Source organism: Cheilinus undulatus, linkage group 16, assembly GCF_018320785.1.
Source record: "Cheilinus undulatus linkage group 16, ASM1832078v1, whole genome shotgun sequence".
NCBI classification, from domain to species: domain Eukaryota; kingdom Metazoa; phylum Chordata; class Actinopteri; order Labriformes; family Labridae; genus Cheilinus; species Cheilinus undulatus.
The window spans coordinates 141983-159677 of record NC_054880.1 but is presented as its reverse complement, the minus strand read 5'-3'; the positions used below and the strand labels follow the sequence as shown (position 1 = coordinate 159677).

The 17695-nt window shown below is 50.7% G+C and overlaps 1 protein-coding gene across 5 annotated transcripts in view; it reads right to left on the bottom strand.

Moving 5' to 3' along the window:
* rims2b (regulating synaptic membrane exocytosis 2b) overlaps positions 1-17695 on the bottom strand; it is a 137457-nt gene that overhangs the window by 74920 nt on the left and 44842 nt on the right. For all 5 annotated transcript variants that reach the window (XM_041808726.1, XM_041808728.1, XM_041808729.1 and 2 more), the window contains exons 5-12: positions 14850-14985; positions 13894-14122; positions 11023-11268; positions 3429-3493; positions 3228-3347; positions 3031-3130; positions 237-360; positions 93-139 (exon numbers count right to left, since the gene is read on the bottom strand). In XM_041808726.1, coding sequence (XP_041664660.1) covers positions 93-139; positions 237-360; positions 3031-3130; positions 3228-3347; positions 3429-3493; positions 11023-11268; positions 13894-14122; positions 14850-14985 — 1067 coding nt within the window. The remainder of the gene's footprint in view (positions 1-92; positions 140-236; positions 361-3030; positions 3131-3227; positions 3348-3428; positions 3494-11022; positions 11269-13893; positions 14123-14849; positions 14986-17695) is intronic.

Genomic DNA, 17695 nt, shown 5'->3' with positions numbered 1-17695 from the left:
TGTGGTAAAGTCGATCATGTGATCTTGAATGCTGGAGTAAAGTGCCTGTTTGTCCTCGTCCTGCTCTGTGGTCGCTTTAGGATTAAACTCACTGGAGTCGAGCGTGATGACGGCGGCGTCTGCAGCTCTGGAAACGTCTCTGTGAGAACAAAGATCATGAACACACCATTCTGTCAGAACATTACACTTTTACTGATTTACATCTATTTCATCTGATCATGTGACCTTCAACCCACCCGACTGGTCGGGACACCACTAGTTCCACCTGTGGGTCCGCTTTGGACTCCAGGATGATGTTATAGACCTCGTTAAATGTTGCGCCCTGGAGAAACCGGCCGTTCCACTCCAGAACCTGATCACCTGAGAACAGAAAGACATTAGTGGTCCACAATCTGACCAGAAACCCCCTGAGGACTGGGTGGACTACAGACCCTAGTGGTCTACAATCCGCCCAGAAACCCTCTGAGGACTGAGAGTGGACTACAGACCATAGTGGTCCACAATCTGACCAGAAACCCCCTGAGGACTGACGGTGGACTACAGACCCTAGTGACCACAATCTGACCACAAACCCCTTGAGGACTGACGGTGGACTACAGACCATAGTGGTCCACAATCTGACCAGAAACCCCCTGAGGACTGAGAGTGGACTACAGACCATAGTGGTCTACGATCTGACCAGAAACCCTCTGAGGACTGACAGTGGACTACACACCCTAGTGGTCTACAATCCGACCAGAAACCCTCTGAGGACTGACGGTGGACTACAGACCATAGTGGTCTACGATCCGACCAGAAACCCTCTGAGGACTGACAGTGGACTACAGACCATAGTGGTCTACGATCCAACCAGAAACCCTCTGAGGACTAATGGTGGACTACAGACCCTAGTGGTCCACAATCTGACCAGAAACCCTCTGAGAACTGATGGTGGACTACAGACCCTAGTGGTCTACAATCCGCCCAGAAACCCTCTGATACTGACGGTGGACTACAGACCCTAGTGTCCCACAATCTGTCCAGAAACCCTCTGAGGACTGACGGTGGACTACAGACCATAGTGGTCTACGATCTGACCAGAAACCCTCTGAGGACTGACAATGGACTACAGGCCCTAGTGGTCCAGTCTTGATCTTGTCTTGGTCTCAGCTTGGTCTCTGTCTCAGTCTTGACCCCGAGCAGTCTTGGTCTTGTCTTGGTCTCGCCTTGGTCTCAGGTTGGTCTTGACCGCAGAGTCTTGATCTTGTCTTGGTCTCGTCTCAGTCTCGACCCCCAGAGTCTTCATCTTGCCTTGGTCTTGTCTCAGTCTCAGCCTGTCTCGGTCTTGACCCCAGGCAGTCTCCATCTTGCTTTGGTCTTGTCTCAGTCTCAGCCTGTCTCGGTCTTGACCCCAGGCAGTCTCCATCTTGCTTTGGTCTTGTCTCAGTCCCGGCCTGTCTCGGTCTTGACCCCAGGAAGTCTCCATCTTGCTTTGGTCTTGTCTCAGTCTCGGCCTGTCTCGGTCTTGACCCCAGGCAGTCTCCATCTTGCTTAGGTCTTGTCTCAGTCTCGGCCTGTCTCTGTCTTGACCCCAGGAAGTCTCCATCTTGCTTTGGTCTTGTCTCAGTCTCGGCCTGTCTCAGTCTTGACCCCAGGCAGTCTCCATCTTGCTTTGGTCTTGTCTCAGTCTCGGCCTGTCTCTGTCTTGACCCCAGGAAGTCTCCATCTTGCTTTGGTCTTGTCTCAGTCTCGGCCTGTCTCTGTCTTGACCCCAGGAAGTCTCCATCTTGCTTTGGTCTTGTCTCAGTCTCGGCCTGTCTCTGTCTTGACCCCAGGAAGTCTCCATCTTGCTTTGGTCTTGTCTCAGTCTCGGCCTGTCTCTGTCTTGACCCCAGGAAGTCTCCATCTTGCTTTGGTCTTGTCTCAGTCTCGGCCTGTCTCTGTCTTGACCCCAGGAAGTCTCCATCTTGCTTTGGTCTTGTCTCAGTCTCGGCCTGTCTCTGTCTTGACCCCAGGAAGTCTCCATCTTGCTTTGGTCTTGTCTCAGTCTCGGCCTGTCTCTGTCTTGACCCCAGGAAGTCTCCATCTTGCTCTGGTCTTGTCTCAGTCTCGGCTTATCCCGGTCTTGACCCCAGGAATTCTCCATCTTGCTTTGGTCTTGTCTCAGTCTCGGCCTGTCTCGGTCTTGACCCCAGGCAGTCTCCATCTTGCTTAGGTCTTGTCTCAGTCTCGGCCTGTCTCTGTCTTGACCCCAGGAAGTCTCCATCTTGCTTTGGTCTTGTCTCAGTCTCAGCCTGTCTCAGTCTTGACCCCAGGCAGTCTCCATCTTGCTTTGGTCTTGTCTCAGTCTCAGCCTGTCTCAGTCTTGACCCCAGGCAGTCTCCATCTTGCTTTGGTCTTGTCTCAGTCTCGGCCTGTCTCTGTCTTGACCCCAGGAAGTCTCCATCTTGCTTTGGTCTTGTCTCAGTCTCGGCCTGTCTCGGTCTTGACCCCAGGAAGTCTCCATCTTGCTTTGGTCTTGTCTCAGTCTCGGCCTGTCTCGGTCTTGACCCCAGGAAGTCTCCATCTTGCTTTGGTCTTGTCTCAGTCTCGGCCTGTCTCTGTCTTGACCCCAGGAAGTCTCCATCTTGCTTTGGTCTTGTCTCAGTCTCGGCCTGTCTCTGTCTTGACCCCAGGAAGTCTCCATCTTGCTTTTGTCTTGTCTCAGTCTCGGCCTGTCTCTGTCTTGACCCCAGGAAGTCTCCATCTTGCTTTGGTCTTGTCTCAGTCTCGGCCTGTCTCTGTCTTGACCCCAGGAAGTCTCCATCTTGCTCTGGTCTTGTCTCAGTCTCGGCTTATCCCAGTCTTGACCCCAGGAATTCTCCATCTTGCTCTGGTCTTGTCTCAGTCTCGGCTTATCCCAGTCTTGACCCCAGGAAGTCTCCATCTTGCCTTGTTCTTGGTGCAGTGGGGACTCAGGCATGTCTTGGTCTGGGATAGCGTGGTCTTGACCAGTGACAGCAGTTAGTTTAGCATCAGGACCAGAGGCCTGTTAGCTTAGCATAGTCTTACCTGGTCTCAGGTGTCCCACGGTGTCAGCCAGACTTCCTCTCTTCACCTTGGTGATGAACGCGCAGAGACGGCCCGACTCTGTCATCTTCCCTCCCACCACCTGAAACACACCGCCCATGATTAAGGCGCTCAGCCGCACCTGTACCTGTGCTCATCATAAACAGAGAACAGGAGGTGGACAGGTAGGTCCAGGTCACCTTGAGTCCCAGCAGCGCTCCGGTGTCAGCCGGAATTGTCCCGTCCTTCATCCTCTTATTCAACAGAATTCGACCAATCAGACGCTCTCCATCCTTGGACGGTTGCCATGACACTGGATGCTGAAGAGGTTTAAAAACAAGTAATCAGCTGATGTAAATGTAAATGATCCTCACAGGAAGGTGGGCGGGGCTTATTCCTACCGTGGTCATGGGTGCAGGCTCGTTTTGCCAGGTTCCATGATCCCACCATTGGCTGTCCATGTCTCCTAGCAACCAGACACCAATGAAAACAGGTCAGAGGGGAGAAACTAGAGGAACATTCTTCAACCAAACGGAACATGAAGAGAACGTGGAGAGAGAACGGAACACCCCTAGTCTGAGCTACACCTGGTCTCTGTCACACCTGGACCTTTGTTCATCTGCAGGACTCAAACAGCTGATGGAGAAAGGGAGAGAAAGTCAACGGAGCTATGTAGAACATCAACAGAACATGGGGAGAACAGAGAGCTCGAATCTGATCTACAGGTGTGGCTCAGCTGTTACGGCCGCCTGGTGCCGTCTGAAGATCTCTGTCAGGATGGATCTAGACCCGGAACCGGTTTAGGGAGTCAAAGACCCTCAGAAAAATCTTCACTCTTCTCTCAAAGCAAAGTGAAAATATTCACCATGTTCTCCAGATTTTAACAGCAAATGTCAATAAAAAGGGCTCAGCGTGCAGGATCTAGGCGGGGCGATCTTGGATCATGGATCAGAACATAAGGGACTCTGTGTGCAGGGTCTAGGCGGGGCAATCTTGGATCATGGATCAGAACATAAGGGACTCTGTGTGCAGGGTCTAGGCGGGGCGATCTTGGATCATGGATCAGAACATAAGGGACTCTGTGTGCAGGGTCTAGGCGGGGCGATCTTGGATCATGGATCAGAACATAAGGGACTCTGTGTGCAGGGTCTAGGCGAGGTGATCTTGGATCATGGTTCAGAACATAAGGGACTCTGTGTGCAGGGTCTAGGCAGGGCGATCTTGGATCATGGTTCAGAATATAAGGGACTCAGCGTGCAGGGTCTAGGCGAGGTGGTCTTGGATCATGGATCAGAATGTAAGGGACTCTGTGTGCAGGGTCTAGGCGAGGTGGTCTTGGATCATGGATCAGAACATAAGGGACTCTGTGTGCAGGATCTAGGCGGGGAGATCTTGGATCATGGATCAGAACATAAGGGACTCTGTGTGCAGGATCTAGGCGGGGCGATCTTGGATCATGGATCAGAACATAAGGGACTCTGTGTGCAGGGTCTAGGCGGGGCGATCTTGGATCATGGATCAGAACATAAGGGACTCTGTGTGCAGGGTCTAGGCGAGGTGGTCTTGGATCATGGATCAGAACATAAGGGACTCTGTGTGCAGGGTCTAGGCGAGGCGGTCTTGGATCATGGATCAGAACATAAGGGACTCTGTGTGCAGGGTCTAGGCAGGGCGATCTTGGATCATGGTTCAGAACATAAGGGACTCAGCGTGCAGGGTCTAGGCGAGGTGGTCTTGGATCATGGATCAGAATGTAAGGGACTTCGTGTGCAGGGTCTAGGCGAGGTGGTCTTGGATTATGGATCAGAATGTAAGGGACTCTGTGTGCAGGGTCTAGGCGAGGTGGTCTTGGATTATGGATCAGAATGTAAGGGACTCAGCATGCAGGGTCTAGGCGAGGCGGTCTCAGATCATGGATCAGAATGTAAGGGACTCTGTGTGCAGGGTCTAGGCGAGGCGGTCTTGGATCATGGATCAGAACATAAGGGACTCTGTGTGCAGGGTCTAGGCGGGGCGATCTTGGATCATGGATCAGAACATAAGGGACTCAGCGTGCAGGGTCTAGGCGAGGTGGTCTTGGATCATGGATCAGAACATAAGGGACTCTGTGCAGTAAGTTTTGATTGACAGGTAGCTGTTTTTATCTTATTGAGATTATTTTGTGCGATTTTAAACTTTTATTTTGACAGGAAGTTTGTAGAGAGACAGCAGGGATTGGTACCAACAGCACCAGGATGAGGACTCACCCTGGACCAGTTAATGGAGGACTAGCCCAGGGTGTGAATGCCCAGATCTTGGCCACTTAATGCATCGATCTAAAGTGGAGTGGACTATTGTGGACTATTGTGGACTATAGTGGACTATATAGTGGACTATAGTGGACTTAAGTGGGCTAACAGAGGTACTCACAGGTCTGTAGGGGGTAACAGAGGTACTCACAGGTCTGTAGGGGGTAACAGAGGTACTCACAGGTCTGTAGGGGGTAACAGAGGTACTCACAGGTCTGTAGGGGGTAACAGAGGTACTCACAGGTCTGTAGGGGGTAACAGAGTTACTCACAGGTCTGTAGGGGGTAACAGAGTTACTCACAGGTCTGTAGGGGGTAACAGAGGTACTCACAGGTCTGTAGGGGCTAACAGAGGTACTCACAGGTCTGTAGGGGCTAACAGAGGTACTCACAGGTCTGTAGGGGGTAACAGAGGTACTCACAGGTCTGTAGGGGCTAACAGAGGTACTCACAGGTCTGTAGGGGGTAACAGAGGTACTCACAGGTCTGTAGGGGGTAACAGAGGTACTCACAGGTCTGTAGGGGCTAACAGAGGTACTCACAGGTCTGTAGGGGGTAACAGAGGTACTCACAGGTCTGTAGGGGCTAACAGAGGTACTCACAGGTCTGTAGGGGGTAACAGAGGTACTCACAGGTCTGCCTGAACGCCATGAAGAGGAGGAGGAGGAGGAGGAGGCTTCAGCAGACACAGAGGAGCAGGATGAAGAAGTGGTACTCCTCTCTCCTCCTCCTCCTCGTGGGTTGTGTTTGCCCTGAGCTCTGCCTGCTGGCGCTGCAGCAGTTCATGCCTGTCACTAATGAGATTAACGTAGTCAGAACGGCGAGTGGCGTCCTCTCCTTCACTCAGCTCACCGTAAGCATGAAGCTAAAACAGTCAGGCTTTGAACCGATCAATGAACTGATCAATCAGTTGATCAGTCAGATAATCAATAAACTGATGGATAAACCTTTGAAACAATAGCCAAAGGTTTCTCTCTCTGCATTAGAGATGTCATCTGAGCATGCTCAGTGAGCTCTTCACTGCAGACTCTTCATGCTAACTGTTAGCCTGATGCTAGCCTGAGCTCAGGCCTTAGCTGCTGTCAGGCTCCGATTGCTCTGATTGCTCTGGTTGCTCTGATTGCTCTGGTTGCTCCAGTTGCTCTGATTGCTCCGGTTGCTCTGATTGCTCCGGTTGCTCTGATTGCTCCGGTTGCTCTGGTTGCTCCGATTGCTCTGGTTACACCGATTGCTCTGGTTGCTCTGGTTGCTCCGATTGCTCTGGTTGCCCTGATTGCTCTGGTTGCCCTGATTGCTCTGGTTGCCCTGATTGCTCTGGCTGCTCTGGTTGCTCCGGTTGCTCTGATTGCTCCGATTGCTCTGGTTGCCCTGATTGCTCTGGTTGCCCTGATTGCTCTGGTTGCCCTGATTGCTCTGGCTGCTCTGGTTGCCCCGGTTGCTCTGATTGCTCCGGTTGTTTTGATTGCTCCGATTGCTCTGATTGCTCCAGTTGTTTTGATTGCTCCGGTTGCTCTGATTGCTCTGGTTGCCCTGATTGCTCAGGTTGCTCTGATTGCTCCGGTTGCCCTGATTGCTCAGGTTGCTCTGATTGCTCCGGTTGCTCTGACTGCTCTGGTTGCCCTGATTGCTCCGGTTGCCCTGATTGCTCAGGTTGCTCTGATTGCTCCGGTTGCTCTGGTTGCTCTGATTGCTCCGGTTGCTCACTGAGTCAACATGTAGCTGGTAGAATTGCCAGGTTTTCAGCGTTGACTCCTCGTGGTTGTCTTCCTGTCGGTCACATGACTCAGTGAGCCGGTCTATCCTCAGGAGATGCTGCACGTTGCGGACTCCCCTCCTCCAGCCATGAACACATACTGTCCTGATGATCAGTCTTTGAGTTGCCCCCTCTAGTTGCCCCCCCAGTTGCCTGAGCTTCTATTCCTGTGGACCAGGGTGACTCCTAAGGCGCCCGCTAATCCACACTCTCTTCTTTTAATCCAATTGAAGAGAAGAGGCCGAGCACCAAGGTGTTCACTGATGCACTCAAACTAGCACAGGCACGCTCCCCAGGACTCTCCAGGACCCTCCAGGACTCTCTAGGACTATCCAAGACTCTCCAGGACTCTCCAGGACTCTCTAGGACTATCCAGGACTCTCCAGACTCCTCCAGGATGATGCTGATCTGATTTCAGACTCGCTGCAGGACCGCCAGTTTTGTTGTTCTCCTTCAGGTGTGTTGACAACGGCGTCAGCAGAGAATCTGAGCCACTCTGTCACCTTCAGACCTGAGGGGAGGAGCCAAAAACCCTCTGAACCAATCAGGGCTCACCATCCCAGACCATGTGACTTCTGGTCCAATGACTCTAAGCTAAGGATTAACTCGTCAGCATGACGCCTGACGTTCTGACAGACAACCGGCAGGAACGTCAGCTGCTTCATCACTGAGTACACTCTCCTCTTCATCACTGAGTACACTCTCCTCTTCATCACTGAGTACACTCTCCTCTTCATCACTGAGTACACTCTCCTCTTCATCACTGAGTACACTCTCCTCTTCATCACTGAGTACACTCTCCTCTTCATCACTGAGTATACTCTCCTCTTCATCACTGAGTATACTCTCCTCTTCACCACTGAGTATACTCTCCTCTTCACCACTGAGTATACTCTCCTCTTCATCACTGAGTACACTCTCCTCTTCATCACTGAGTATACTCTCCTCTTCACCACTGAGTATACTCTCCTCTTCACCACTGAGTATACTCTCCTCTTCACCACTGAGTATACTCTCCTCTTCATCACTGAGTACACTCTCCTCTTCATCACTGAGTACACTCTCCTCTTCATCACTGAGTATACTCTCCTCTTCATCACTGAGAATACTCTCCTCTTCATCACTGTGTATACTCTCCTCTTCATCACTGAGTACACTCTCCTCTTCATCACTGAGTATACTCTCCTCTTCATCACTGAGAATACTCTCCTCTTCATCACTGTGTATACTCTCCTCTTCATCACTGAGTACACTCTCCTCTTCATCACTGAGTACACTCTCCTCTTCATCACTGTGTATACTCTCCTCTTCATCAGTCTGTATACCCTCCTCTTCATCACTTCCTGTACCAGAGTCCTGTTCTCAGAAGGTCCGTTAGGTTCTCTGGAGTTCTCAGAGGAACCCTCTAGTGTTCATGGAGGGAACTACAGCTGCTGTTGTGTGTGGAGGTGAACACAGAGTTCAGCTGTAAGAAGATTAGAACGCTGAGCTAATTACCATCAGAGAACACACTCTCTCTCTGTTCTCTCTGCAGAACACAACACACTTCACAGGCATGTTTGAGGACCTCTGAGAAAAATATAAACTGGTCTAAAAGGGTCAGATATGTGACCTTTAAGGAGTTCTTAAAGGTCACATATCTTCTGTTCTTCTGTTTCAAAGAGCAGCTTAGAACCATCCTCAGGAACATTCTCTCTGTTTCTCTGTTTCCATCAGCAGAGGTCTGTTCTGTTCTCTCAAACATGTAGAACACTGGCTGCTCACTGTTAGGAGACCCTCTCCACACCAGAACATGGACCATCCTGTACTCCATCATAGTCAGTGTACGGTGGACAGATCTGTTCAAACATTCCTGTTCACACATGCTCTCCTCTCTGGGTCTCAACAGCCTCGTCACCTGCAGCCATGTTCTTTCTAGCACGTAGAAAACCGGGTTAGGAGTCTCCGACTGGGGGGGATGACTGATGTGCCTTTCCCAGCAATATTAATGGAAATAAATGAGCAGGAACCAGTCCTGCCTGTAGACCTCCAGCTGATTGTTGGTTATGATTTAGCTGCTAGTTGTGTTAGCTGGTGATGCGTGAAAATGAGAAAAGCCAAACCTGCTGTCAGTGATTCAGGCCCAGAGTGAGCCAGCACTGCCATGTAGGGTCAGTTTAAAGTCACGCGCTGTTAAACGGACTGAAGCCAGGACAGCAAACCCCCCTCTACTTAAAAAGACCGAGGTAGACCGAGGTAGACTGATGTAGACCGACACAGACCAACGAAGACCAAGGTAGACCGCCATAGACCGATGTAGACCAAGGTAGACTGCAATAGACCGACCTAGACCGAGGTAGACCACCATAGACCGAGGTAGGCCGAGGTAGACTGATGTAGACCGACACAGACCGACCTAGACCGAGGTAGACCGCCATAGACCGACGTAGACCGAGGTAGACTGCAATAGACCCACGTAGACAGAGGTAGACCACCATAGACCGAGGTAGACCAATGTAGACCGACACAGACCGATGTAGACCGTTGTAGACCGAGGTAGACTTATGTAGACCGCCATAGACCGACCTAGACCGAGGTAGACCACCATAGACCGAGGTAGACCGAGGTAGACCGATGTAGACCGACACAGACCAACGAAGACCAAGGTAGACCGCCATAGACCGACGTAGACCGCCATAGACCGAGGTAGACCGAGGTAGACTGATGTAGACCGCTATAGACCGACGTAGACCGACATAGACCGCCATAGACCGACGTAGACCGAGGTAGACTGCAATAGACCGACCTAGACCGAGGTAGACCACCATAGACCGAGGTAGACCGAGGTAGACTGATGTAGACTGACACAGACTGACCTAGACCGAGGTAGACCGCCATAGACCGACGTAGACCGAGGTAGACTGCAATAGACCCACGTAGACCGAGGTAGACCACCATAGACCGAGGTAGACCGATGTAGACCGACAGACCGATGTAGACCGATGTAGACCGAGGTAGACTGATGTAGACCAACACAGACCAACGAAGACCAAGGTAGACCGCCATAGACCGACGTAGACCGAGGTAGACTGCAATAGACCGACCTAGACCGAGGTAGACCACCATAGACCGAGGTAGACCGATGTAGACCAATGTAGACCGAGGTAGACCGAGGTAGACTGATGTAGACCACTATAGACCGACGTAGACCAACACAGACCGAGGTAGACCACCACAGACTGACGTAGACCGAGGTAGACCGAGGTAGACCGAGGTAGACCGCCATAGACTGACGTAGACCAAGGTAGACTGCAATAGACCGACGTAGACCGCCATAGATGACGTAGACCACCATAGACCGACGTAGACCGCCATAGACCGAGGTAGACTGCAATAGACCGACGTAGACCGAGGTAGACCGCCATAGACCGAGGTAGACCGCCATAGACTGACGAAGAACAAGGTAGACTGCAATAGACCGACGTAGACCGATGTAGACCAAGGTAGACCGAGGTAGACCACCATAGACCGAGGTAGACCTCCATAGACCGACGTAGACCGACGTAGACCGAGGTAGACCGAGGTAGACCGAGGTAGGTGCCGCGGACAGACAGGTCAGCCGTGGAGAGCTAGAGAGGGACCATGTTTTTCAGGAGAACTTATGGCTGACCTCATGTTCCCATCAACAATGTGGAACCATTCTTCAGGCCAGCACAGAACAGGAGCTAACGCAGCTAACAGTGGCAGTAGCATGCTTTAGTCCCAGACGAGGAGGAACTCCAAACTGGTCGGAATGATTCTAACCATAGAAATGATAACGTACGTGTCATGTGACCCCTCTCTAGCCTGCTTCTAAACTAACAGTAGAACCCTGCTGTCTTTATCAGCTGTGAGCCACAAATACAGTCCAATTAGCATGCTAGGTTAGCATGCTAACATGTTAACCTAGCATGCTATGTAGCAGTTAGCCACTCACTGTCAGGTTCCTCACAGCTGGCGTAGTCAGGCGTGGTCGCTAGCTCCTCCTCTGAGCTGCTGAAGCTACCAATCACGTACATCTTCCCCGCCCTCCTCCCCCTCTGGGCGGCGCTCTCAGGGTCCAGGTGTTGCCGTGGTAGCAGGCGGGGGGAGGAAGGACTGATGTGATTGGGTGCCCGGTCCACGGACAGGGACCTCTGACCTCCTTGCCCGACCAATCCCTGATGCCGATTCTGATGGACAGCTGAGAGTAAAACAGGAAGTGAGACTGAGAGTGGCAGGCTCTGATTGGTCAGTTCAGTTCACCAACAGTCTTTATTTGAAAAAAAGGAGAAGCAACCAGGGCTACCTGGACCTGTGGGTCTGATGAAGTCTCCTACCTGGACCTGTGGGTCTGATGAAGTCTCCTACCTGGACCTGTGGGTCTGATCGGAGCTACAGTCTCCTACCTGGACCTGTGGGTCTGATCGGAGCTACAGTCTCCTACCTGGACCTGTGGGTCTGATGAAGTCTCCTACCTGGACCTGTGGGTCTGATCGGAGCTACAGTCTCCTACCTGGACCTGTGGGTCTGATGAAGTCTCCTACCTGGACCTGTGGGTCGTATCGGAGCTACAGTCTCCTACCTCGACCTGTGGGTCTGATCGGAGCTACAGTCTCCTATCTGGACCTGTGGGTCTGATGAAGTCTCCTACCTGGACCTGTGGGTCTGATCAGAGCTACAGTCTCCTACCTGGACCTGTGGGTCTGATGAAGTCTCCTACCTGGACCTGTGGGTCTGATAAAGTCTCCTACCTGGACCTGTGGGTCTGATCGGAGCTACAGTCTCCTACCTGGACCTGTGGGTCTGATCGGAGCTACAGTCTCCTATCTGGACCTGTGGGTCTGATGAAGTCTCCTACCTGGACCTGTGGGTCTGATCAGAGCTACAGTCTCCTACCTGGACCTGTGGGTCTGATGAAGTCTCCTACCTGGACCTGTGGGTCTGATCGGAGCTACAGTCTCCTACCTGGACCTGTGGGTCTGATCAGAGCTACAGTCTCCTACCTGGACCTGTGGGTCTGATCGGAGCTACAGTCTCCTACCTGGACCTGTGGGTCTGATCGGAGCTACAGTCTCCTACCTGGACCTGTGGGTCTGATCAGAGCTACAGTCTCCTACCTGGACCTGTGGGTCTGATCGGAGCTACAGTCTCCTACCTGGACCTGTGGGTCTGATGAAGTCTCCTACCTGGACCTGTGGGTCTGATCAGAGCTACAGTCTCCTACCTGGACCTGTGGGTCTGATCGGAGCTACAGTCTCCTACCTGGACCTGTGGGTCTGATCGGAGCTACAGTCTCCTACCTGGACCTGTGGGTCTGATCGGAGCTATAGTCTCCTACCTGGACCTGTGGGTCTGATGAAGTCTCCTACCTGGACCTGTGGGTCTGATCAGAGCTACAGTCTCCTACCTGGACCTGTGGGTCTGATCAGAGCTACAGTCTCCTACCTGGACCTGTGGGTCTGATCAGAGCTACAGTCTCCTACCTGGACCTGTGGGTCTGATCGGAGCTACAGTCTCCTACCTGGACCTGTGGGTCTGATCGGAGCTATAGTCTCCTACCTGGACCTGTGGGTCTGATGAAGTCTCCTACCTGGACCTGTGGGTCTGATCGGAGCTACAGTCTCCTACCTGGACCTGTGGGTCTGATCGGAGCTACAGTCTCCTACCTGGACCTGTGGGTCTGATCGGAGCTACAGTCTCCTACCTGGACCTGTGGGTCTGATCAGAGCTACAGTCTCCTACCTGGACCTGTGGGTCTGATCAGAGCTACAGTCTCCTACCTGGACCTGTGGGTCTGATGAAGTCTCCTACCTGGACCTGTGGGTCTGATAAAGTCTCCTACCTGGACCTGTGGGTCTGATCGGAGCTACAGTCTCCTACCTGGACCTGTGGGTCTGATCGGAGCTACAGTCTCCTATCTGGACCTGTGGGTCTGATGAAGTCTCCTACCTGGACCTGTGGGTCTGATCAGAGCTACAGTCTCCTACCTGGACCTGTGGGTCTGATGAAGTCTCCTACCTGGACCTGTGGGTCTGATCGGAGCTACAGTCTCCTACCTGGACCTGTGGGTCTGATCAGAGCTACAGTCTCCTACCTGGACCTGTGGGTCTGATCAGAGCTACAGTCTCCTACCTGGACCTGTGGGTCTGATCGGAGCTACAGTCTCCTACCTGGACCTGTGGGTCTGATCAGAGCTACAGTCTCCTACCTGGACCTGTGGGTCTGATCGGAGCTACAGTCTCCTACCTGGACCTGTGGGTCTGATGAAGTCTCCTACCTGGACCTGTGGGTCTGATCAGAGCTACAGTCTCCTACCTGGACCTGTGGGTCTGATCGGAGCTACAGTCTCCTACCTGGACCTGTGGGTCTGATCGGAGCTACAGTCTCCTACCTGGACCTGTGGGTCTGATCGGAGCTATAGTCTCCTACCTGGACCTGTGGGTCTGATGAAGTCTCCTACCTGGACCTGTGGGTCTGATCAGAGCTACAGTCTCCTACCTGGACCTGTGGGTCTGATCAGAGCTACAGTCTCCTACCTGGACCTGTGGGTCTGATCGGAGCTACAGTCTCCTACCTGGACCTGTGGGTCTGATCGGAGCTATAGTCTCCTACCTGGACCTGTGGGTCTGATGAAGTCTCCTACCTGGACCTGTGGGTCTGATCGGAGCTACAGTCTCCTACCTGGACCTGTGGGTCTGATCGGAGCTACAGTCTCCTACCTGGACCTGTGGGTCTGATCAGAGCTACAGTCTCCTACCTGGACCTGTGGGTCTGATCAGAGCTACAGTCTCCTACCTGGACCTGTGGGTCTGATGAAGTCTCCTACCTGGACCTGGGTATCTCAGCGTCGGATGTTCAGGTTCCGGACTTGCCAGGGAAACATCGCTGTGACGGCGTTGGTGGCGAACCCGGCCCATGTGAGCCAACATCCTCATGGCCTCCTCGCTAGGCTGAGGCTTCACGGGGTAACGGGCCAGGTTTGGGTCGCTGCGGTAACGAGTCTGAAACTCCTCCTCCCTCTGCCTCCGCCACTCAAGCTCATCCTGAACCTGGTCCTGGTCCAGGAGATATGGAGTAACATGTGATGATCAGGTTTAGATGGTTGTCTCTGCTCTAACCAGAGAAATACCAGCCAGCTAAGACCTGAACCTCATCCTGACGGCCCCAGAGTCCGCTACAAACCACCTACAGAGACTGCTAGAGGCCCCTGTGACTGTTAGAGTACTCAGGGACTGCTGGAGGCCTCAGCGACTGCAAGAGTTCCGTCAGTTGCTCTATGTCCCCCTTTAGAGTAGAGTCCACTCCACTTTCATAAAGGGAAGCCTGGTCACCAGATCCTCACCACTGAGGGACCCTCCAGTCTGGGCCCAGAGGGCCCCAAGAATCTCTTCATGGTATGCCAAGTCCTCCCTTACTGTAGCACTTCTTAGGAGCTGGTCCCTCCTAGTCTGGACTCTCCCCGAGGACAAGTTAGCCTTGTGAGACCCTACCAGGGACTTTGACCCCCAGTGACAGGGCCCCCAGGATTAAAGAAACACAAAGTCTCCACCTCATTGGGGTTCTTCATCAAATTTAGTCCTTAACTTAAAATCTTTTAAAATGACTAAATGTTTTTTTCATTTTCATTTTTAGATTTATTTACCTACATCTATATTTAACTGGTCTTAAAACTGAAATTTAATTTGAAATGAACTCAAAAACATCTGTGTGCCAAAAGGTTAATACAAGAATCCATTTTTGGATCATAAACCAAACAGAGAGTCCCCTGTTCTGTCAGCTCACCTGTGAGTGCCAACGACCTCGCTCATCTCTCATTGGTGCAGCCCTGTTTCCATGGAAACCACCTGGTGAGCAGGCCCGGTACTCCAGACTTTGGTCTGAGGGTGAGCGAGGCATCCCGCCATCATCATACCGCGTCCTGTCAATTACAAGAAATCGACCAATCAGAGAAGACGATTCTAAGGCTCTATTAGCCCAGGTATCAAGAGACTTTGTATTTTACATTCTGGTTCTGAGACGGCCCTGGTTAAGACCTGTTAAAGTTTAAAGTTCTGGTTCTGAGATGGCCGTAAATTAGACCTGTTACAGTTTTAAGTTCTGGTCCTGAAACGGCCCTAGTTCAGACCTGGTAAAGATTAAAGTTCTGGTTCTGAAACGGCCCTAGTTCAGATCTGTTAAAGTTTAAAGTTCTGGTTCTGAGACGGCCCGAGTTTACACCTTTCAAAGATTAAAGTTCTGGTTCTGAAACGGCCCAAGTTTACACCTGTTAAAGTTTAAAGTTCTGGCTCAGAGATGGCCCTTGGTCAGACCTGTTAGAGTTTAAAGTTCTGGTTCTGAAACAGCCCGGGTTTAGACCTGTTAAAGATTAAAGTTCTGGTTCTGAAACGGCCCTAGGTCAGACCTGTTAAAGTTTAAAGTTCTGGTTCTGAGACGGCCCGAGTTTACACCTTTCAAAGATTAAAGTTCTGGTTCTGAAACGGCCCTAGGTCAGACCTGTTAAAGTTTAAAGTTCTGGTTCTGAGACGGCCCGAGTTTACACCTTTCAAAGATTAAAGTTCTGGTTCTGAAACGGCCCTAGGTCAGACCTGTTAAAGTTTAAAGTTCTGGTTCTGAAACGGCCCTAGTTTACACCTGTTAAACATTAAAGTTCTGGTTCTGAAACGGCCCTTGTTTAGACCTGTTAAAGATTAAAGTTCTGGTTCTGAGACGGCCCGAGTTGAGACGTGTTTAAGATTAAAGTTCTGGTTCTGAAACGGCCCTAGATCAGACCCATAAAGACTAAAGTTCTGGTTCTGAAACATCCCGGGTTTAGACCTGTTAAAGATTAAAGTTCTGGTTCTGAAACGGCCCTAGGTCAGACCTGTTAAAGTTTAAAGTTCTGGTTCTGAAACGGCCCTAGGTCAGACCTGTTAAAGTTTAAAGTTCTGGTTCTGAGACGGCCCGAGTTTACACCTTTCAAAGATTAAAGTTCTGGTTCTGAAACGGCCCGAGTTTAAACCTGTTGACATTTAAAGTTCTGGTTTTCATAAAAAACCTGAGTTTAGACCTGTTAAAGATTAAAGTTCTGGTGCTGAGATGGCCCTAGTTTTCACCTGTTAAAGTTTAAAGTTCTGGTTCTGAAACAGCCCTAGGTCAGACCTGGTAAAGATTAAAGTTCTGGTTCTGAAACGGCCCTAGATTACACCTGTTAAACATTAAAGTTCTGGTTCTGAAATGGCCCTAGTTTAGACCCGTTAAAGTTTAAAGTTCTGGTTCTTCAACGGCCTTAGTTCAGACCTGTTAAAGTGTAAAGTTCTGGTTCTGAGACGGCCCGAGTTTAGACCTGTTAAAGTTTAAAGTTCTGGTTCAGAGAAGGCCGGAGTTTAGACCTGTTAGAGGTTAAAGTTCTTGTTCTGAAATGGCCCTAGTTTAGACCTGTTAACGTTTAAAGTTCTGGTTCTGAAATGACCTGAGTTTAGACCTGTAAGAGTTTTAAGTTCTGGTTCAGAGATAGCCCTAGTTCAGACCTGTTAAAGTTTAAAGTTCTGGTTCTGAAACAGCCCTAGGTCAGACCTGTTAAAGTTAAAAGTTCTGGTTCTGAAACGGCCCTATTTTACACCTGTTAGAGTTTAAAGTTCTGGTCCTGAAACGGCCCTAGTTCAGACCTGGTAAAGTTTAAAGTTCTGGTTCTGAAACGGCCCTAGTTCAGACCTGTTAAAGTTTAAAGTTCTGGTTCTGAGACGGCCCGAGTTTACACCTTTCAAAGATTAAAGTTCTGGTTCTGAAACGGCCCAAGTTTACACCTGTTAAAGTTTAAAGTTCTGGCTCAGAGATGGCCCTTGGTCAGACCTGTTAGAGTTTAAAGTTCTGGTTCTGAAACAGCCCGGGTTTAGACCTGTTAAAGATTAAAGTTCTGGTTCTGAAACGGCCCTAGGTCAGACCTGTTAAAGTTTAAAGTTCTGGTTCTGAGACGGCCCGAGTTTACACCTTTCAAAGATTAAAGTTCTGGTTCTGAAACGGCCCTAGGTCAGACCTGTTAAAGTTTAAAGTTCTGGTTCTGAGACGGCCCGAGTTTACACCTTTCAAAGATTAAAGTTCTGGTTCTGAAACGGCCCTAGGTCAGACCTGTTAAAGTTTAAAGTTCTGGTTCTGAGACGGCCCGAGTGTACACCTTTCAAAGATTAAAGTTCTGGTTCTGAAACGGCCCTAGGTCAGACCTGTTAAAGTTTAAAGTTCTGGTTCTGAAATGACCTAGTTTACACCTGTTAAACATTAAAGTTCTGGTTCTGAAACGGCCCTTGTTTAGACCTGTTAAAGATTAAAGTTCTGGTTCTGAGACGGCCCGAGTTGAGACCTGTTTAAGATTAAAGTTCTGGTTCTGAAACGGCCCTAGATCAGACCCATAAAGACTAAAGTTCTGGTTCTGAAACATCCCGGGTTTAGACCTGTTAAAGATTAAAGTTCTGGTTCTGAAACAGCCCTAGGTCAGACCTGTTAAAGTTTAAAGTTCTGGTTCTGAGACGGCCCGAGTTTACACCTTTCAAAGATTAAAGTTCTGGTTCTGAGATGGCCCGAGTTTACACCTTTCAAAGATTAAAGTTCTGGTTCTGAAACGGCCCTAGGTCAGACCTGTTAAAGTTTAAAGTTCT